This window comes from Micropterus dolomieu, linkage group LG19, assembly GCF_021292245.1.
Source record: "Micropterus dolomieu isolate WLL.071019.BEF.003 ecotype Adirondacks linkage group LG19, ASM2129224v1, whole genome shotgun sequence".
Classification (NCBI taxonomy): Eukaryota; Metazoa; Chordata; class Actinopteri; order Centrarchiformes; family Centrarchidae; genus Micropterus; species Micropterus dolomieu.
Genome location: NC_060168.1, coordinates 8,925,332 through 8,946,534, shown reverse-complemented (window position 1 = coordinate 8,946,534; position 21,203 = coordinate 8,925,332). Strand labels below are relative to the sequence as shown.

General features: G+C 39.8%; 4 protein-coding genes across 4 annotated transcripts; 2 read left to right on the top strand and 2 right to left on the bottom strand.

The window, feature by feature from the left end:
• Positions 1-3,801: 3,801 nt before the first annotated feature.
• On the bottom strand, positions 3,802-5,391 carry her11 (hairy-related 11). Its single transcript, XM_046031420.1, has 4 exons — positions 5,338-5,391; positions 4,812-4,907; positions 4,623-4,716; positions 3,802-4,490 (listed from the first exon to the last, which is right to left on the bottom strand). Exons 1-4 carry the CDS (start codon positions 5,389-5,391, stop codon positions 3,826-3,828), a joined length of 909 nt encoding a protein of 302 aa, XP_045887376.1. The 3' UTR covers positions 3,802-3,825.
• Positions 5,392-7,876: 2,485 nt separating this feature from the next.
• Positions 7,877-9,150, top strand: her5 (hairy-related 5). The gene is made up of 3 exons (XM_046031274.1): positions 7,877-7,985; positions 8,082-8,177; positions 8,292-9,150. Exons 1-3 carry the CDS (start codon positions 7,935-7,937, stop codon positions 8,781-8,783), a joined length of 639 nt encoding a protein of 212 aa, XP_045887230.1. The 5' UTR covers positions 7,877-7,934; the 3' UTR covers positions 8,784-9,150.
• Positions 9,151-12,540: 3,390 nt separating this feature from the next.
• Positions 12,541-16,036, bottom strand: pfdn6 (prefoldin subunit 6). Its single transcript, XM_046030731.1, has 4 exons — positions 15,855-16,036; positions 15,595-15,665; positions 15,361-15,485; positions 12,541-12,844 (listed from the first exon to the last, which is right to left on the bottom strand). The coding sequence occupies exons 1-4, from the start codon at positions 15,916-15,918 to the stop codon at positions 12,724-12,726; spliced, it is 381 nt and encodes a 126-aa protein (XP_045886687.1). The 5' UTR covers positions 15,919-16,036; the 3' UTR covers positions 12,541-12,723.
• Positions 16,037-16,713: 677 nt separating this feature from the next.
• On the top strand, positions 16,714-19,438 carry mmgt1 (membrane magnesium transporter 1). Its single transcript, XM_046030675.1, has 4 exons — positions 16,714-16,850; positions 17,219-17,271; positions 17,343-17,446; positions 18,568-19,438. The coding sequence occupies exons 1-4, from the start codon at positions 16,772-16,774 to the stop codon at positions 18,722-18,724; spliced, it is 393 nt and encodes a 130-aa protein (XP_045886631.1). The 5' UTR covers positions 16,714-16,771; the 3' UTR covers positions 18,725-19,438.
• The last annotated feature ends 1,765 nt before the right edge of the window (positions 19,439-21,203 follow it).

Genomic DNA, 21,203 nt, shown 5'->3' with positions numbered 1-21,203 from the left:
AACTCTATCTCATTTTCAAACACAACACCTGTAACTTTCGAACTACAAATTAAATGTGTCAAATTAAATATCACCCCAGACTTTGCCAATGAATTCAGCAAATTGAACATTTTACTACAACTTACATTATCAGATGTGGAAAAAGAACTCAGATGCTGTTTTTAGTAGAAATACTTTACAAATAAAAGTCATGCATTAAAAAAGTACAAAAGTATTTGTGTCAAAATAAACTAATGTATATTACATTAATTGGTTATAATTAGTGACGCTGAAGCTGGTAAAGATGCCGCTAATTTTGATTACTTTATATACTGCTGTGTAGTTTGTGAATTTTTAATCTATAATATTACAACAGAATTAATTTGTTGATTATATTTAGTATTGTTAATCAGAATAGGCAAGGTAACTAGTGACTTAAGTTGTAAAACAAATGTAGTCGATATAAAGTATTATGTACAAGTACAAGTACCTCAAAACATTTATTTTAAAATGTACTGAAGTACAGTACTCAAGTAAAAGATACGGTTACGTTTCACCACTGCTGATTATGAGACAAAGGCCCCCAGTTACAGAAATGTTAGTTAGTTTGTTAGTTAGTTAAGTTGGAAGGAAGTAACTTTGGTCATATGGTAGCATGATATTCCCACAAATACATTGCATATCTCAAGCAGGTTAAATTATAATGTCCTAAACTAACCTGAAAGTGCTAAAGTGTGAATCTTCATGCAGGGCAATAGTGTGCACCAAAGACTCAATAAGATCTGATATGTATATGATTACATGTCATGTCTACAGCAGTATTGCTGCAGAAGAACATGGGAAACAGATTGATGAACTATGCCTCTGCGCTCCAGATTAATTACTCACCACTCTTTAGTCAGGTTGCTATGAGAAATACTTAATACAGACGTCAATCTCAATTATATCTGGAGCTCTAGTGAGCACGAGGGCAGGTACAGTAGGACTGGTCAGAAACAGTGTGTTGATGTATTAAGAGAGTTTTGGATTTAGCACCTATAACATAGCTAGACTCACTGTGGAGTTGTTTTTTTAAGAACCAAATTAATAGAGTAGAACCAAAACTCAAGTGACATCACTTGAGGACAGTTATGCAACTTCACATGGCTCCTTTTGGAGCCACAAAATGTTTTATACAACCTATATGTATGCAGCAGAAGTCCTAAAGACCTGAAAGTAGACTTTGATGTATAAAATCAGGGTTCCCCTTCATAGCCTAAACCCAAGTTATGACTTTTATAACATGCAGACAAGATGGACTGCAACCAGCTTGACCATACAAGACAAAGATGAGATGTGTATTTCCAAATTCCTAAGTGAGTGAGAGCATAAAATCGTTGTAAATGTTGTTTCCATAATCCATAAATTTAAGAAAGGGTGTGTCTATAACTGTCTATCTTTCGTTCTTCACTACAAGTTTTATTTATTGAACATCATTGCGGTCCAGCACATCTAAACACCTTACACAATATGCATTTTTCCTCTTAATCCAACCCCATATACAGGTGCTGGTCATATAATTAGAATATCATCAAAAAGTTGATTCATTTCAGTAATTCCATTCAAAAAGTGAAACTTGGATATTATATTCATTCATTCCACACAGACTGATATATTTCAAGTGTTCATTCTTTTTAATTTTGATGATTATAACTGACAACTAATGAAAATCCCCAAATCAGCATTTCAGAAAATTAAAATATTGTGAAAAGGTTCAATATTGTAGACACCTGTAGGCTACACAATCATGGGGAAGACTGCTGACTAGACAGCTGTCCAAAAGACGACCATTGACACCTTGCACAAGGAGGGCAAGACACAAAAGGTCATTGCTAAAGAGGCTGGCTGTTCACAGAGCTCTGTGTCCAAGCACATTAATAGAGAGGCGAAGGGAAGGAAAAGATGTGGTAGAAAAAAGTGTACAAGCAATAGGGATAACCGCACCCTGGAGAGGATTGTGAAACAAAATCCATTCAAAAATATGGGGGAGATTCACAAAGAGTGGACTGCAGCTGGAGTCAGTGCTTCAAGAACCACCACGCACAAACGTATGCAAGACATGGGTTTCAGCTGTCGCATTCCTTGTGTCAAGCCACTCTTGAACAAGACACAGCGTCAGAAGCGTCTCGCCTGGGCTAAAGACAAAAAGGACTGGACTGCTGTTGAGTGGTCCAAAGTTATTTTCTCTGATGAAAGTAAAGTATTTCCTTTGGAAATCAAGGTCCCAGAGTCTGGAGGAAGAGAGGAGAGGCACAGAATCCACGTTGCTTGAAGTCCAGTGTAAAGTTTCCACAGTCAGTGATGGCTTGGGGTGCCATGTCATCTGCTGGTGTTGGTCCACTGTGTTTTCTGAGGTCCAAGGTCAACGCAGCCGTCTACCAGGAAGTTTTAGAGCACTTCATGCTTCCTGCTGCTGACCAACTTTATGGAGATGCAGATTTCATTTTCCAACAGGACTTGGCACCTGCACACAGTGCCAAAGCTACCAGTACCTGGTTTAAGGACCATGGTATCCCTGTTCTTAATTGGCCAGCAAACTTGCCTGTCTTTAACCCTATAGAAAATCTATGGGGTATTGTGAAGAGGAAGATGCGATACGCCAGACCCAACAATGCAGAAGAGCTGAAGGCCACTATCAGAGCAACCTGGGCTCTCATAACACCTGAGCAGTGCCACAGACTGATCGACTCCATGCCACGCCGCATTGCTGCAGTAATTCAGGCAAAAGGAGCCCCAACTAAGTATTGAGTGCTGTACATGCTCATACTTTTCAGTTGGCCAACATTTCTAAAAATCCTTTTTTTGTATTGTACTTATGTAATATTCTAATTTTCGGAGATACTGAATTTGGGATTTTCATTAGTTGTCAGTGTTCACAATTTGAATCTGCACATACAAACACATATTGAGTCAGAATTTGTGTTGACCAAAAAGATTGTATATGAAAGAACAAAACATAAAAGAAAGTAATAGAACAATTGTAAATAGTAGGTAGAAAGAATAACTTAAAAAACAAGTAATAAAATGGTAGTAGTTAGGAGGAGTTACTCAAAGACAACAGTCTCAAGTTCTTATTACATATTAACTCACTTTTAAGTGGAGTTGCTAACTCATTTTTTCTAGTTTCAAACATCCCTAATCCAGTAGGAATGGTGTAAGTGTCTCCCAGTAAAGTCTTGATAGGCATTTTTTAACAGCAGTCAGACATTTCATAGCAGTTAAAATACAGGTGTATTTAATAACATGAATTAACGTTGGCTGCATTGCAATTAGCAGTGCCAGCTCAGGGCCATTACTGAGACACTTCAGTAGAACTGAATCATCATTTATGTTATTAGTTCCACCTGTGTGTTTTCTGCTGTGACAAAACAACATGTCTGCTGTGAGAAAAGGTCTGTTCTGTCTACAACATTTGTGAAAAAAGGTTACAGACTAGCCTCTATTAGAATGATCCCAGGTGCCAAATAGACATCATTGTATGATTAGCATACACTAGGTATTTATTTTTTATTTTTTATAAAGTGTAAATATCTCAAGGTCTGCAAGTGAACATAAAACCTGTCATTTGTTCATGGTGAGTGTATAATTACAGACATACAGCAGATAAATGTACAAACTGAGACTTATTAGGTTCGAGTGTGTGTTTTATTTATAAGAAGAAATACAAAATATAGGCAATTTGAATAATATATACACTATATATTTCCAGCATGGAGAGTTTTTCATTCTCAAAACAGCCAGTGGTTGCAGCTAGACCACACTAGGTGGCTCTGCTGTTCTCAGTTCATCAGTCTCTGGTCCACTTGATCAAAACCAAGGTCTCCACATGGGTGTGGAAGAGTTTGGTGGCAACCCCTCCCTCGGTGCAGGGTGCGGAGGGGATCTCAGTGTGGTGAGAGGGGGGTAGTGGAAGGCAGGAGGGCCAGAGTGGGGGACCGTGGGAGAGAAACTAAAAAAGGAGGTGTTGGAAGAAAGAGGTGACAGGCTGGGGGGGAAGGAGAAGTGAGAGGCAAATGACGGGAAAGGAGGAGAGGTGGCGTATGCGGAAAAAGAAGGAGAAAGCCAGGGAGAGGGAGGAGGAGACAGGTAGTCGTGGCATGGTGTGGAGCAAGAGTGAGGCTGGAATGGGGAGTGAGATGGAAACAACAACTTAGGAGACTCTTCTTTCCTCTCAGATGTGCAAATGGCCTCCACAGATGTTGCATCTGGCCATTTAGCAGCCTCAGTGTCCGTCATTCTCTGGCTGAAGTCTGGTTTTGTGTTATTCGGCGGCTGGCTCTCTGTGCGATGCTTCAGCCCCTCAATCAGGCTCATTCTCTGTGCCGGCGTTATTTTGTGCATGTAGCTGGTCAGCTGGGCCACACACTGCTGAAAACCTGCACTCTCTATGGTAAAGAGAGTAGGAGCATTGGACTCTGGGTGATGAAGGCTTAGCACAGCAGCATGCGTCTTCAAGTGACTGTCAGTGGAGTCTGCATCACGTGGAAAGACACCACGGTGAGGGGTGAAACACAAGTGGAAGATTAAAATACTGATTTATTGTAACAGAAAATTTATGTTTAAGAACATTTTAACAAGATAATGAACTATTCTGTTTGACTAACCATTGCTCTGGTTCTTCCCATCTGTCCACTTTTGAAGATATTCCACAGCCAAGTCAAGAATCTCTGCTTTCTCTATTTTAGGGTTCTGCAGCCGCTGTGGGTGAAAACAGAAATAATATCATTATTATACGGTTATGATTCCCTTGCATACGTGTGGAGGCTAGATGTGATTTTCTTGAAATGACTCACTGGGTCAGATGTATGATTCAGCAGCAAACTCCTCAGTTCAGCAAGACTTTGATTTATTCGATCTCTTCTCTTCTTTTCCACAACAGGTTTCAGGACCTAGACAGAGAAACACAGCAGTGTGTGAGTGTGGTGAAGATGTGGTCACTTATCAAGGAGACCCAGCTGTTTGATCAGTGTTTATATGTGTCACCACTCACATCTAGCTCTATATACAATTTGTATCTGCAGTATCAAATGATATCACATCCTACTCAGGCCCCCTTAACAAAGGGTTTAAAAGTTACAAGTGATGCCTTAATGGTAAATAATTTACTAACGCTGTATAAATCATTTATAAGCCATTAATGAGAACAACTTTTAGTGAAAAATCTTGTTTGTTTGTTTGTTGTCTGCAGTAAATGATACTAACCTAATTCAATTATAAATCTGGCAACCCAAACATTTTCCTACAACTGCTCCTTACAGGATTAGTTAAAACTTAAACAACATTTGTAAATATGTACCAAAAGAAATAAAAGGTTCTTACCCTTTTTCTACTCCTGACATCTTCCAGAAGTGGATTTTGTAGTTTTCTGGTCATGTTGCAGTGTTTGGTCCAAAGGTCCTCGGTGGAAGCAGAAGTCGAAACGGCCTTCTGTTGCCTGTGGGCGATTATAAGAAGGCCTCGTGCTGCCTGTGATTGGCTGACAGGTGTGAGTGACGACACTTAACACCAAAATGGTCTCAACTAACTTTATAATGGCATATGATTAAAATCGAAACCAAATTTCAAACAATGATCAGGTGGTGAGGTGTCTGTATATAGGCCCAACTTATAGACCTACAACAGTTAAAGGCAGCAATATTACCAATAACCTATAGCTTATCTTACATCAGATACAGACTACATATATAGATTATACAGCCTGTAGATTATAACCTACATCATCAGAAAGCCTAACAGAAGCCTGCTGGTGTAAGTTTTGTGGTTTATCAATAGGCCTAAATGACTCATGAAAGGTTATATGGCGTTGTCTTATTTTGTAGTAAGAACACTGCAGGAACATCAGAGGTAAACATTGAAACAGTGTAATGAGTCTTTTCACACACATTTAATAATCGCATTAGGCTAAATTACTTTTTCCCAGAGAATGAGCGCGTGAGGTGAGACTCTGGGAAACTTTTTTTTCTCCTCGTGGGAACAGAAACTAAGTGAGAAAGTGAGCAGCTATGAGAACATTTTATGATGTGTGAGACATCGGCACTTTGCATTAAGTGATGAAAACGACCAAAACAAGAGCAGCGAAGGTCCAAATGAAGAAGACTGGCTGCAAATACAAGACACTGTGGCTTGTGCATTTGCAGTTATGAACCATAGCCTACAATAAATAAAAAATTCAACTTGGAAACAAGCTAAATTCAGGGGTCACCGCGCCAAACGGGAGCAAGTCACGTTTGTCTGTTGATGCGATGGAGTGTGAGGATGATTATTGCACCTGAGTGTTAAGTGTGCGCTGCTTCAGGTCGGCCTGATGTCCGATGTTTGGACTTCACACGGGATCCCTTTCCAAAATCAAAGCCGTTGTTGACCTCTCCACATGTTCAAAACCCCTGCACGCTCCATTTGATTTGAACTCTTTTGTCAGTGTGGCCGATACACCCGACGAGTCACGATATTAGAAAGTAAACGCTCCATTTCTCTGCCACCAAAGCGCACATTTTCACTAGCCTAATTAGTTTCCATCACAGGCTCAGGGAGCACTAGGTCTACTTATTTGTGGTGGGGGCGGGTCCACGTGGCTTAAATCCTACACACACTAGGCCTAGAGAGAGACTCTTAACGTCCAAACAGTATGAATCCAGGCATTGACATTAAATCTAGCCTGTGCTTTCCCCATTTATAGTCCCAATACATCATCATAGGCTACTATAGAATGTAGCTTATAGATGGAAGTAGGCCTATTTACTATAGTCTAATGGAAATTGTATCTTTTCCCTTGAGTTCCTCCTCTACCATGGTTACCAAGAGTGACCTCTGAGCCTTTACTAATCGCCCTCTCTTTGATTTAAAACGGAAGTATCATTGCCTCTGAAAAGCCACTTAATCTAGGAGATCCCTGTGATCCGATCATCCCAGTGTTATCTCCACACGTTAGCCTATTATAAGGATCAGGGTGACCATAAATGCAGTGCGGAGAAAGCTACCCCAAACTCAAAGCCCATGTCGAGTCCAACTGCTGAAATGATAGGCCTAGGCAACATTATAGTAGAAACTTTTAAGATCTTGCCCAGAGTCTTCACGAAAGCACTGCGATGGCATTGACCCCTCCCCACTGATAAACACAACTCCTTCACACAAAACAAGCGTTTAGGTGTGAATAGGCAATTTGGCTCCACAACACAAGGCGAGGTCCTATTTTAAGATATGAGGGTGTGGCGTTGGTTTGGTTTCAAAATCAACAAGCAGAAAAGGCTTCACCAGTTACATATGGCATTCTATCACTCAGCAGAAAAATGATTGGGTTGGGGGAAAAAGGTCAAGTGAAATGTGACTTTTAATTGCAGACAAATAACAGTGGCAGCAGGGAAACGATCATTCCTTTTAGTCTGTTATAGCCTGTGTTCTGCGCTAAACCCTAAAATGTGGTGGAAAGTAATCAAGTAAATGAAGGTCAGTATAATCAACAGACCTCAGTTTCATTCAGTAGTATTTCTGTAAATACAGTAAATAAAATTTTATTTAGGTCTACTAGGTCCATTGCATCAGACGGAAATACTGTATATGAATGATTCGACGAAGCCACAAATTTAAGAAAGTTTTTCTTTTAGGTTTGTGTGAATTTACCCTTCAATGGATTAAGAAACCAAAACCAGGCTTTGACATGGCACACTCTTTATTTTGGGCTGCACTTTCAGTTGTGCTAAATTAAACTTTCATTTTGGGGCAATTCTAAACACAATATAGGCTATAGGATTTAGATAATCCAAATTTTCTTTATTGCCAAGGCGGCGTGCTGCTGAATGAATAAGAGGCGTGTCCCGCGAGGGGCGTGGCTACACCTGCAGGGACGTCAACAAATTGAGGACACAAACGTGCCATTTTCATTTTAGATTCACACACAGATTCGACAGGTAACTTTTAACATGAAGTCTTTATCTTCACCAGAGTCCCCGCGACAAAGGACTACGAGAAGGGTAAGATGCTGCACATTATAGTGTAAGAAACGCATGTGTCTAAAGTATTGTTTAGGGATATTATTGTAGCCTAATGTTTTACTTTTCAACCCAAAGCTCTCCAAACCTCTGATGGAGAAACGGAGACGGGAGAGGATTAACCACAGTCTGGAGACACTGCGACTTCTGATGCTGGAGAACACACACGATGAGGTATGTCATATATGCATCATTTTGGACAAAAGGGTAATAGCTCAGTGTTTATTTTGTAGCTTGTACTTTATACCGACTTTTAGTGAGTGATTTGTACTCTGATTTTCCATTTAGAAACTGAAGAATCCAAAGGTGGAGAAGGCTGAGATTCTGGAGAGTGTGGTCCATTTCCTGAAGACAGACAAGGAGGTGGAGAGGGGTCACCGGGCCACGAAGAAAGTCCTGTCCAGGGTGCAGAGACCGACTTGTTCCCGCCAACAAAACTACCACGACGGCATGAGATCCTGTCTGATGCGGGTCAGCCACTTCATAACCAGCAAAAGCCAGAAGTCAGAGGAAACCGGTGGGGGTACAGCCCAGGCCTCTCTTGCGCATGCCGAACCCCAGTCTCTCCCTTCCTCTCCCGGACACATCCACGGGGCACTGATACCTGCTCCTGTTGGTGGCTCGGCGGCTCTGTCTCCTCTGACCCACCATCACAGCCAGCACGGGATCTGCGCTCCATACCAAACCCAGACTGGCATCCACTGTGACACCAGGGAGCTGCTCTCCTCCACTGCACCCCGCGCGCACACTGACCCTGTGTGGCGACCCTGGCCTCAGTGACACTTTGACACACATTTATATTTTAGATATGTACTCTATGCCGGCAGACTGTGTAAATATGTAGTTTATTGTACAGCCTGGATTATTTTGTATAGTGAAGATATTTCCCCTGACAGCTCTCACATGTAAGATGGAGTTCCCCACTGATCTTCAATCATATTTTTTCTTTTTTATATTTTAGCTGTGAATATGTGATATTTTCAGAAGGCAGTGTCCGCAAGATTTTTTTTTGTAACAAACACGAATACTGTGTATTTGGTGTTGCTGAAGCGCGCGCGTAAAAGCGCTTTACCTTCTTTGACTTTTACAGCTGAGATGCTGCTCTATTGCTGCTATTGCTCTGAGATGTATATATTTGAGACATGATCCTGGAATTTATTTTATGATTGTGGCTGTTGACTTCTCTGGTCCTGTTTACAATAAAAGTACAATTTCCTGATCATTCCAGATTATTCGAGTGGCCTGTTTGCTGTGTGAACAGCTTGTACTTCAGCCCTACTTTTAAAGGAAAGTGGGACATTCACAGGACAGTTTTCACATACTTTATCCGGGCTGAACAACAGTTATGAAACACTGTCCATTGACATGTTGATGCGAGGAGCTGGTTGCTTCTCTTCATCTTAAGTACGGTTTTTCAAATGAAAATGAGCGAAAGAGAGTGGCCATTCACACACTGTCCAGTACCCAGACTGCTTCAGGTGTGGTAGCATCCAATCTAAATCCACAAATTCCTGACCCAACTCGTTATATAGATCCAGGAAAATGTTTGAGTGTAGCCCTGCAGTTAGTATAATAAGCATAAATCAATAAAATATGCAGTATTTGTGTATTATTCTGTTACATAGCATACATAATTTCAAAACAAAAAACTGTAGGCCCATGTGTTAAAAGTTTCAGTCCCTTTTGGCTGACCAAAAACAAATGTTCAGCTGTTTTTTTTACTACCTAATGAAAATCTCCAGGTGCAGACTTGCACTGTTCGTGTTGGAAGAGCCACTAAAACAGAGATAGCAAACCACAGCAGCTGTCACTGATGCTGAATCATGCTTCCCATAGCATTAGTTAGATATGTTGTGATTTAGTATGATTAAGCACTGAGGGAACACTGTTAGCATTAACTGAGTGAATATACAATCATGTTAAAATCAGCAATGTTACCAAAGCAGTTTTAAGTATCTACAGGTTAGGCTCATAGACTGTAGATATTGCTATTTAAGTTTCAGAATTTGAGGATCTGATATGGTTTGCAGATTGAAAAGTGTGGACAGTGTGTTAATGGCCACTGTCGTGTGCTTTTCTACATTTGAAAACGGCACTAAAGGCAACAGGCTCCCGCTTATCAACACATCAATGCACACTTGAAGGTCTCCTAACTGCTCTCCATCCTGGGTTAAGTAGCCTATCCCCTCTCCCCTTTCATGGGAATAATAAAAGGCAAGTAGGCAGCTCCTCTCATCTGTAAAAAACTTGATTATTGCAGCCACAAATTTTAAATGTGCTGAGGAAGATTGAAATTGGGCTTTACACTTTGTTGATAAGGGATATAGCCTAAAATGATTGCGCACTGAGCAGCTTTTATTCCAGGGTATAGAAGATGCGTCTATAGGTTATATTCTATATTAGGAGGAGAATATTCGAAAAACTATAGGATTTATCTTCTTATGACCCTTTGATTGTATAGCCTAATAGGCCTACTGAGGGTGATATAGCACCATTATCTATCACTACTTGTGAAAATGAATTAATTATATTAGCAATAGCCTACAGCAAATTAAATTATCAATACACTATTATATTTTCAGTCGTAGACTACATTCTAAGATATTGTCCGACATTTTTAATTTAGGCTATGCTTTGGTCCTGACTGATGCGCAACTTCCGTTTAAAGTCGATCCACGTTTGTACAAAATAGCACCTGATTATAGATAAAAAAACACTTATTACACCATTAGTCGCTGTCTGTAAGGTTAAAGCCTACGTTTATCTAAAAAGTGTTCTCCCTTACAGGCATTCCTTCAAAGCCTGTGTGAAAACATCCTCTATCAAAGCGGGTGTTAGTCCCGCTGGGCTGATCTCTGGACTGGATGCTCTTTTGTGCAACTTTAAGCTTAAACCTCCTGGAGAAAAGCCCGCAGGACTAAGTAAATCAATTAAAGTTGGAATCAGATTAGGGTTTCATCTGATGGGCATCTGCCTAAATGAGGATTAAACGGGTCCAGAGGCAGAATTTATTGTCAGTGTATAACAGATAAGGATTAGTTAAATGCAGATATAAAGGTCTCTGGATTGTTTACTTTGGACAAAAAGCACCCCGAAATTTGCCTCAGAACAACTGCAGATTAACCTTAAACTTTAATTGCAAAAAACTCTTAGTTTTCAAACAGTAGCCTCTGACAGCCACCACACTGCTAAACTTTTCACACAGCAGTTGTTCCTGAAACTGTTGGCTTTTACCACATGGCCGCGAACACAATAAAGCAAAGTGATAAATCACCTTTTGGCCTCACCAACAAACCCTCTGATGACTGCAGTTCACATAAAAAGCCATCAGTTCTTTTTATAGAAATATCACATTAAACTTTTGGGCTTATTGTAAGATTGTCTCGAGTTTGTCCGTTTTTATTGTAGTAACTTTCTTGGACTTCAGCCTAACTATCTAAAACGTTGCAGTCAAATTTGTTACAACGTGAATAAGTCAGATATAATAAGCTACAGATCTTACTTTAAACTTCCGACCATTTCAGCTTATACTTTAGATATAGGTGATGCACCAGTAGCCACGTGTCGGCCAGGTTTACAGCCGAAGTCTGGATGTTATAAAAGCAGCCCACCTCCAGGTGTTAATGGGCTTACTGCCGCCCACGCGCCAGAGGTGACAGGCTCGTGCACAAAAAACAGCGTTTGGTGGTGCAGTGTTATTATTGTGAATCTGAGTGGTGTAATTTGTAGCCCAAATTCAACACAGGCTGTATTAAATTAGCTTTTGTTATGGTTCAGCACTAAAAACAAACTAACCTGTAATTTAGACCCATATTGTACAAAAAAATAACTTTCAATTCAAAATACAAATTTTTGTATGGCATGAAACTATTTTAGTAATTTATATTTGATTCCAGTATGTCAATGCATTCACAACATGTGTCGCCCTATGTGTGTGCTGGTTGTGTAGGCTAAGCTACATTGTATAAAGATACAAATTTGTTAGCTGACAGGCTAGCATGTTGCCTGCTCTTCATTATTAGGCTACAAATGTCGCCCAAGGGTTTGAGAGAACATTTGTGCTGTAGTTTACAGTGAATTATAGTGGGTCAGAAATATAGCTCAGTGGTGTATTAAAGAATTCAATGTACTGCCTAGACAACTTAAGCTGGCTGAGGCATCAGGAAAGATGTAACCAAAATATGCAGGGTACTTGCTGTTTTAACCGAGCTGGCGTTTGTTACAAAGATTTATTTGGGGGGTTCTTAAGACCGTAGAAGACTTTGTTTTAGATTATTCATGCAGCCAAAATCCTCTGCTGGTGGTATAGACAGCAGGTGAAAGCACATTCATTAATGTGAACAAAGCTGCACTGCTGGGCTTTTTTCCCCCACTCATGCGAGGTGTGGGCGGGTCAGTGACTGGACAACATCTGCTCCAGTGGCCACCAGCCTGCCCCAGCAATTAAAGCAAATGTTCAACAGAAACAAGCACACACTGAAAAGGTGCCACCCAAGCTTGTTTAGTGTGATCAGTTCAAACTGAAGAAGGTATGACCTTTCATGAAAAACATGTTTATTAGTAACAACAGAAAAGTCACAGTAATAACGCTGCAATTTAATGACAAGATACAAGCAGAATTGACTCTGCCTTATGTTGTAGGTTTACATTTTATTGTGACTAACCCCTTCTATTTTTATCTCTATGCGCATGTGTGTGAGCATACAGCTGGATCACTTGGTCAAACTTTGCCCACAGCCAAGCCCTGAGCTCTCTGAAACTCCTGCTGCAAACTGGACAAGACTTCTCGATGCTGTTCAGATTTCTTTTCCATGTCTTTCAGGAGCGTCTCGTACCTTTGACTGTAATGGGACAAAAAAAATGAGGGAGAATAAAAATGTAAATGAAGAATGAATTTCACAATTTTAAAGAAACAACAAAATGAACCACATTTGTGTTTATGTCCACTGAAAGTGCAAACACAAAAGAGGCGTTGCTCACACGTCTGTATAAAACATCACTTTTTCCCACTCTGTGCCATGTACTGATAATTCTATTTTGACTATATCTATCCAACACAAGCCTATGCATGGAGGTTGTAAATTGTCTGTCCATCCTACTCATTACTGCCCTCTACACGTGAGGGAACATGATAGCACAGCTAAGATATGCACAAATATCTACATTGAGCTAGTTGTACCTAGTCAGAGCCCTGTTTCAGAAAGCAGGCTTAACAAACTCTGAGCTTATCCCTGAGCTCTGAGTTGATTGAGCCTGAGGTGGGAAACTCAGAATTTTCGGTTCCAGAACAGCTGATCAGAATAAGCTCAATCAACTCTGAGTATGTGAAGCCTGACGGAAGCGCGTGTACGGGGAGGAAATAAAGCCATCATAAATGTAGCTCCGATACTACGAATCACCATGGCAACGGGTAAATAAAGGCAGATCATCCATTTTAATCGGTTGGGGCTAGAAATGTGAATGCGTGCCAACCACCATGATAGGCTCTAAAACGCAGGAGTGGAGGAAGGATAAATACGTTAACAATAGTACTTTTTATACAGTGTTGCTCATTCATCATTTAGGCTTACCGGACTGGAATTTCCTTAATGAATGATAACAGTCCATTACATTCGATTTTAAATAGGAAGGTTATATTTATTAAGCTGTAACCCGACGGGACAAAATGCTGGTGGCAATTGGCTACCTGATTATGAAAATAGGTAGACTATAGACCAAATATAAGACACAGTTTACTCATGAACCTGTGATTGTAAAGTCACAGTCACACCCAGTTGGTTAGTCTTAATTATTTTTTGCAGTGGAAAATGTGTCTATTGGTTCAAGTTTTAGACTTCTATTTTACATTAATAAAATCTTGCTCATTTCGTCAGCGGGTAATAATGAAAATCTCACTTTTAAACCTTATTTAGGCCTACTTGATTTCAGCTGCACCACAGTCCTCCTCACTCAGAAATAGTCACATTATCTCCAGTTGATAACTATGAATGTTCCAATCAGTGCGACTACAATATGAAAGATTACTGTTTATTGATCAGTTTTATAGGTTAGTCTACATATTAAACAGTGATTACTGCAGTAATGTAGCCCACAGTAAGTGTTTTCAGTGCAACTGTCCACAGAGTCGCAGCGTTGTACCTAAAGACGGACATAGAGTTTATTCTGGGATAAATTCACGATGTGCGGAGATCTGTCCATACATCAATGACAGATTGATCATAAAGCGGTCATGTTCAAGATCATGTTTGGGTAAAAAACGAATACCCTATCTAACTGGGATTTTAAAGTCTTTAAAGATGCAGATGCTTTCTGAAACGGGGGCCCAGGGGCCTACTTGTGTTATGAATTTCCAGTCAACGTTGCTAAGGTGGCTGTTAAGACTGCACATATGTGAAGAATGAGACAGTGTAATATAATTTTAAAATACCCAATATCATGGTGCTATCTAACAGGAGTTACTGTATATAAAATTGAATAAGATTAAAATACATAACACTTGAAGTTCCTGTGTGATACTTTTAGTATATTACGCAATAAATGTGGTGATATTTACCCTTTATAATAAATCATGCTGACAATTCCTTTGACATTTATAAAATCACAGCTAATAACGTTTAGGCTAATTATCACTTGATATAACATGATAGTCGCGTTTTTGCTTTAATACATGATGGACGACAGGCAGAAAGCCTATCAGGGTAATGGTAAACGTATCCATGCAAATTCACTGTCAAGGCAGGTAACAATACTCCAGTGTCCTCAACGTTAAGGCAAAAGAAAGCTGCATTTCTCAGCCACGTTTGGAAGAGCCGTCAAAATTGGACAGGCCTGGTTAGCCTGTAATGATGCACTCAATCCAGGAATGAAAATGGTGGCACAGTAAGTGAAACGGACTAGAACAGGTGTGTTTCAAGCGTTCTTATGTGTGACATAGGAAGAATGTAATGATGAATCATAGCCACAGTGTATTTGCACAGTAGGTGCCTGCTAAAGTATCTTCTCAGGGCATGCAGAAACACTCCCATTTATGTGTCAGTTATAATCACTGCTACAGTACCATCAAATTAATTAATTAACAGACATTCAAATTAAATTTCACATTCAAAGATTTATAAATTGCAGCTCAATGCAATTTCTAATTCCACCAGTGACTACAGTCAGCTGTGTGAGCATTACTGACCCCTTTTAACTGAAACCACACTGGACTTATGGTTATATGGAATATGGACGTTTATACGACTGCTCTGGTCAAACTGGGTCACAGTACACTGTCAAGATCTCTTAGCATAGCACCTGTACAGGATGTAAAACTACTGGCATGACCACTATGAAATGGACCACAGCTTTAGTGACTCACATCTCTCCGTTGATGTACTCCAGCCTTTTTGTGACTGTGGCTTTGGCTTCATCCAGGTCTTGCTTCACTAACACTGGGCCAATGAGCTTATAAACTGTGTTTGAGCTGTCCAGCAGATCAAGTTCCTGTTAAGACAGAGATCATATCTTTAATACTGATTATCTAAATACACAAGATTTACATGCTAACACTGACAGTTCAGTTTTTTAATAAGGTAAATTAGCTGTGATTTACCTCTTTGACAATGTTGTTCTCTGTCAGCTGCGTCTCCAGCTTTTGTCTGGCTGACATGCTCTTGCTAACATCTAAACAGACATGAATTAGTGAGACTATTAATAGATATATTTAAATGTAATGGCAGTATTGTTGCAACCAAAAATACTACTTTCTATGTAAAGATAATATTTAAAGCTCTAGTTGTCCTAATATGGTTAGTTAACGTTAGCTCGACACAACATGGCACGATATGAGAAACCATGCAAGCTGGCACCTACCTTTTTGCATTAGTGTATATTTTTCTACTTCCGCTTTCAATTTCTTTTGAATGGCCTCTGCCATATTTGCGTTTGATCGAAAAAGTACTATAGATTGAGTAAATATAAGAGATTAGAGACAGGTAGCTAAATGTGGTATGACATGAAAGCTATGCGTTAGCTAACAGGAAAGGGCAGCGGCTAGAGCGGATATTGGCTGATCCCTTCAAAGTAAGAGCAGGGTTGTATATTCATTACAAAATATTGGAATCTCATAATAACTTTGTCCCTTTGTCTAAAAGTATGGGCTTAATTTTGAATGTTGTTTATTTATTTTTGTGTTGTTTGTTTTCTTATTTGCCTGTTTCCATATTGTCTGTACTCCCTGTATTGTTGTGTCTGTTAATATACTATTGTATTAATAAAGTTTTGAAAAAAATCCTTCCAAATAGATTATCACGAATCAAGAACACGGATAAATAATGAACATTAAAGCTACTGCACAGTTTGTATATTTGTATTTAATTTAATTTACATGTGTTGTTGATTTATTTATTATTTATTCTTTTCCTCGTCTTTATTGAATCTTGAATTCATCTCTTACAAAGGTCGTTAGCCGAAACAAAAGTACGAAAGAATAATAGAACAGGACACAACTATAAACACACGGGTGACCTGCAACAAACAAACAACAAAGGCAAATATAAAATATAAAGAAAAATATTAATTTTTTGTAAAATTTTAACTGTGTTGATTGCTTAAATATTCTTGAAACCAAATAAAGTTTTAATATAATGTTTAATTTCTATCTTAAAATGTGGTCTCCTTGATTTAATGTAGTAGGTGATGATTTTTTTTTTTTTACCCTATCGCGGTTCCGGCTGTTTACGACATTGTTTTACGACACTGCATACAACTCCTCGTCAGCCTGCATCAAGATGGCCTCGTCGTTTTGGAAAGGTGTTGTCGGCGTCGGACTTTTTGCCTTAGCTCATGCAGCTTTCTCAGCGGCACAACGTAAGTTTCAGTGCAGGGGATGAAAACATGGGCCTCGGTGTCTGTGTTTGTTCCAGGAGGGCTCCGTTGTCTCCGGTGAGGGTGATTAAACAGCAGGTCGGGCCTTTCGGTCCAACAGCTAGCTGCCTAGATGCTAGCGCAGCTTAGCCCCGTTCAGGATGAAAGACTGAAATCTTCCTCTGCCGTTAATGTGAATATATCACTGCAAGTGAATACAACGTTTAGCAGGACTGGAATAGTGAGATATTTGAAAGTCGGTCTCCTGCAGACCAGCCCGTCTTAGCTGCTTAACTTAACTACCTCTGCCATATTATAATAATAATAATGTTCACTTGAATGTCTGGTTAAAATAACATTTCTCTCACCAGATCGGTCATACATGCGACTCACAGAGAAGGAAAACGAGACACTACCAATTGATGTGAGTACATTTTAATCTCAACAAACCCCAAAGTGTTGTCTATGCTACATGCTTTATTTTTCTTTTTGCAGATTGTACTACAGACCTTATTATCGTTTGTGATGACCTGTTATGGTATTGTCCACATTGCTGGAGAGTTCAAAGACATGGACGCCTCCTCAGAGCTGAAAAACAAGTAAGCTGAGTAGTTACCCTCCAGTGCATTTCTCCCTTGATAATGTGTGTGTTGTGATGGCCAGATGGAGCTTTACACAGTGTTTTTTTTGTACAGGAGAGTGCATTGAGGAAATATTCAAAGGACAGAGAAACAATAAGACATCTCTCAAGATTATTTAGAGATTTTCTTTTCCTTTTAAAGGCCAAATGGTTTCAGATGTTATCACCTTTTTTTTAAGCTGCCAAAAATATATATGGTCACAGTTTTTAAATGGGTCCCATTCCAAATAATCTAGATCTAAGGAAAAACTGCCCATGTGTTAATCGCCTTAAATGTCCTGCCAGAATCACGTACTTACATTTTACATTTATTAATTTAGCTGACTTACAATTGCTATTTATGTCAGAGGTCGCACGCCTCTGGAGCAACTAGGGGCTAAGTGTCTTGCTCAGGGACACATTGGTGGGTCACAGTGGGGAGTTGAACCCAGGTCTCCCACACCAAAGCCATGCGTCTTATCCACTGCCCCATCGCCACCCTTAAAAAGTCATTTTAAATTGGTCCCATGCCACATTAAGATAAAGATTTAAGGGGGGGAAAAAAGATTCGAATGAAATGTATCGGTAACTTTATTTGCAGCATATGAGGAACAAATGTCTTGTCTCATTTATTTCTCTGCATTACAAAGAGTTGTGACTGTGTTTTATATTTACTCCCAAAGACTCAGGCACTACTGTGTGTCCTGCATGAGAATATAACAGGGCACACAGCAAGTCAGTGTTGTTGATATTGCCCCAAATCACATCAGTCAAAATTGCTTTCCAATTGGTTGATATTTGATGTGAAAAGGGTTTATATGTGGCCAAACTTTAAATTGCTGTGTTTGATACCAAAAGGTTTAATTGCTTTGCTCGCCCTTAAAATTAGACTTTTAAAGGGAGAAGATGATTAATGTATTACAGTGTGCAGAGACGTGATCTGCCGTTGTAAGAGGAGTTAGTCCTGTAGGACACATGCATTACAATGCACCTGATGCAGTAGGTGTCCAACACGTGCATAACTGCCTGTTTGTCTCTTTTGAAGCAGAACAGTATTTGTGTAGTGCCAGTGTTTTTATAATTGTATCCCCCTTTTCCCAGAACATTTGATACACTGAGGAACCACCCATCCTTTTACCTTTTCAATCACCGAGGTCGGGTGCTTTTCCGCTCGCCGGAGGAGGAGCCCTCCTCTGTTCGCAACCAGCAAGCTCTTCCCAACCCCATACGGCTACGCAAGCTGGAGCATTTGCACTGAGACTGGCCTTTCCTGCCTATAACGTCATCAATGTCAGATAAGATTTGTTTTTGTTAGACAGAGGGGGGAAAGTGAGATTTCATCATCCTCTACTTTAATTTGTATTTGTACATAAACTAATATGCTGTCAAACATGCATCTCTGTCCATAAAAGTGGTCACCAACATATTCAACAGTGACTGTGCCAACCCCTTCAATTTTTCAGGCAGATTTGTTTGTATATACAGTCTGTTACCGCTTTGGAGTCTTAAGATTCAGAGACATCTACCCTTTTTGTTCCCTTCTCATCTGAATTGGGACACCGCTGTCCTTTGTATATCCTTTGTATGAAGGGCATACAACACAGTCTGTTACTGTTTCATTTCAACCACACAAGTCTTCAGAAGCTGTCTGGGCAACATTTTGTCAACTGAAATTAGTTTTGTTGTATGAACTGAGGACTCTTTATTTCCATGATTTCCCGATAGCATAAAGGCTCATCTGTACGTCATGTATGCATTAAAGAGGTTGGATATGTCACAGGAAATCAACCCAAGGTGAGATGTGAGAACAGAAAACATTAGACAGCCTTTCTAATGATACTGTGAACACTTACAGCTAACGAGAAGGTAATGGTACATTTATTTGGGGATTTGAAGTTTGTTTTTCCTTCATTTTATGTTTTGTTAAGATTTAACAGATGTTTTTAATTTAATAAAAGACGTACTGATTTTACAAGGTGTCGGAATCTGTTATTTTCCAGATCTCCTATTCAGATGCTGGAATATTGCTTCTGCCAGACAAAAGGGATCCTAAAAAGACAAAACAGGAAGGCTTGGTTCTTCTACAATCCTGCCTAATCGGTGTGGAGAAATTGGTGACGAATGCTAATGGTATCACTGATTAAAGTAATTTGTCAGGGAGAGGAAGTTGTTGAAGTAATAAATGACGATGCAGAGATGTACCTGTGACCTTGTTGCTGGACAGCTGCATCACAAACATTTCCACCTGATCCTTTGCTCATGTTGGCCTCCAGGTAGCAGTCGGAGTGGTCAAGGAAGCCGCACCAAATCAAGAAGTTCAAACACACATTTATGTTTTATGTCTGTTTCTCCTCTTCAGTTTCAGTAGAATGTGGCTCCTCTTGGATTTGCATTTAAACACATTTGAGGCAAGGTTATTTCCAAATAAACATAACAGCCGCTATTTCTGTTGAATTTATTGACCCATCTAATGACATACACCTAACATGACAAGTGAAAATGTTGCCTTCATTTAAGGACCCACTAAGGGTTGCAAAATAAAAAATGTCTACTCACATAAAAGGTTCTTTTCCTCATACTTTGCTCTTTAGGTATGTTGTTTTATCATGAATTACTGAATAAATCTCTTCAAGCCGCTGAAATGATTCAGATAAAACAAGGACAAAAGTGAGCCTTTGCCAAGAATTTTGAGAAATACTGCAGTAAGTGTTGATGCTGAGAGCAACTTCACTTCTCTATCTGAAACAGACACTTAATGAACGCTGATGTGGGCAAATGTTCAATACTTGTTCTGCTGGATTTAAGTGCGGCCTTTGACACCGTTGACCATGGCATCCTGTTAAACAGACTGAGGCACTGGGTGGGGGTATCTGGTACTGCACTGAACTGGTTTGCCTCATACTTATCCAATAGGAAGTTTTGTGTCTCTATAAATACTTTTAAATCATCTTTCTATACCACCAACCTACGGTGTGCCTCAGGGGTCAATCCTTGGACCTATTTTGTTTTCTATATATATGCTCCCTCTGGGTGATATTATACGCAGGCATGGTATCTCCTTCCATTGTTATGCGGATGATACACAGTTATACCTTCCTGTACAGCCCACCGACCTTAGTATGCTGAGTTCATTACATTCCGTTCATTACTGCCTCACCGACATAAAACATTGGATGTCAAATAATTTCCTACAACTTAACTCCAATGAAACGTGTTGGCGTGCTATTCGATAGTAAGTTATGCTTTGAGCATCATGCTTCTAAACTGGTCCAGTCCAGCTTTTACCACCTTAGAAATATCGCAAAAATAAGGCCTATTTTAAATGTTACAGATGCAGAAACTGTTATACATGCTTTTATCTCCTCACACATTGATTATTGCAACAGCCTCTTGCCTTAATCAGAAAACCCTAAATAGATTACAGACTGTACAGAACTCAGCTGCTCGGCTCCTAACTAGGACAAGAAAATATGATCATATCACCCCTGTTTTAGCATCATTGCACTGGCTCCCTGTTTGGTTTAGGATTGATTTTAAGATTTTACTCATTACTTTTAAGGCTATTCATGGCCTGGCTCCTGATTATATTTTAGATATTTTAACTCCTTATGAGCCCTCCCGTGGCCTAAGATCTTCTGGCAAGGGCCTCTTGTCTGTTCCTGGAGCCAGACTAAGAACAAAAGGTGACCGAGCATTTGCTGTCAGGGCCCCCAGGCTCTGGGACGACTTGCCTAAGG

Excerpts from the sequence above, each read along its gene's own strand:
- her11 (XM_046031420.1), bottom strand. The coding sequence starts at position 5,391 with ATGACCAGAAAACTACAAAATCCACTTCTGGAAGATGTCAGGAGTAGA. Across the intron at positions 4,908-5,337 it reads ATGTCAGGAGTAGAAAAAGG|GTCCTGAAACCTGTTGTGGA; the intron begins GTAAGAACCTTT and ends TTCTCTGTCTAG. Across the intron at positions 4,491-4,622 it reads TGGGAAGAACCAGAGCAATG|ACTCCACTGACAGTCACTTG; the intron begins GTTAGTCAAACA and ends CACGTGATGCAG.
- pfdn6 (XM_046030731.1), bottom strand. The coding sequence starts at position 15,918 with ATGGCAGAGGCCATTCAAAAGAAATTGAAAGCGGAAGTAGAAAAATAT. Across the intron at positions 15,486-15,594 it reads AGAACAACATTGTCAAAGAG|GAACTTGATCTGCTGGACAG; the intron begins GTAAATCACAGC and ends CTGTCTTAACAG. Across the intron at positions 12,845-15,360 it reads GAGTACATCAACGGAGAGAT|TCAAAGGTACGAGACGCTCC; the intron begins GTGAGTCACTAA and ends GTCCCATTACAG.
- her5 (XM_046031274.1), top strand. The coding sequence starts at position 7,935 with ATGAAGTCTTTATCTTCACCAGAGTCCCCGCGACAAAGGACTACGAGA. Across the intron at positions 7,986-8,081 it reads GACAAAGGACTACGAGAAGG|CTCTCCAAACCTCTGATGGA; the intron begins GTAAGATGCTGC and ends TTCAACCCAAAG. Across the intron at positions 8,178-8,291 it reads TGGAGAACACACACGATGAG|AAACTGAAGAATCCAAAGGT; the intron begins GTATGTCATATA and ends TTTTCCATTTAG.
- mmgt1 (XM_046030675.1), top strand. The coding sequence starts at position 16,772 with ATGGCCTCGTCGTTTTGGAAAGGTGTTGTCGGCGTCGGACTTTTTGCC. Across the intron at positions 17,272-17,342 it reads ACGAGACACTACCAATTGAT|ATTGTACTACAGACCTTATT; the intron begins GTGAGTACATTT and ends TTCTTTTTGCAG. Across the intron at positions 17,447-18,567 it reads TCCTCAGAGCTGAAAAACAA|AACATTTGATACACTGAGGA; the intron begins GTAAGCTGAGTA and ends CCCTTTTCCCAG.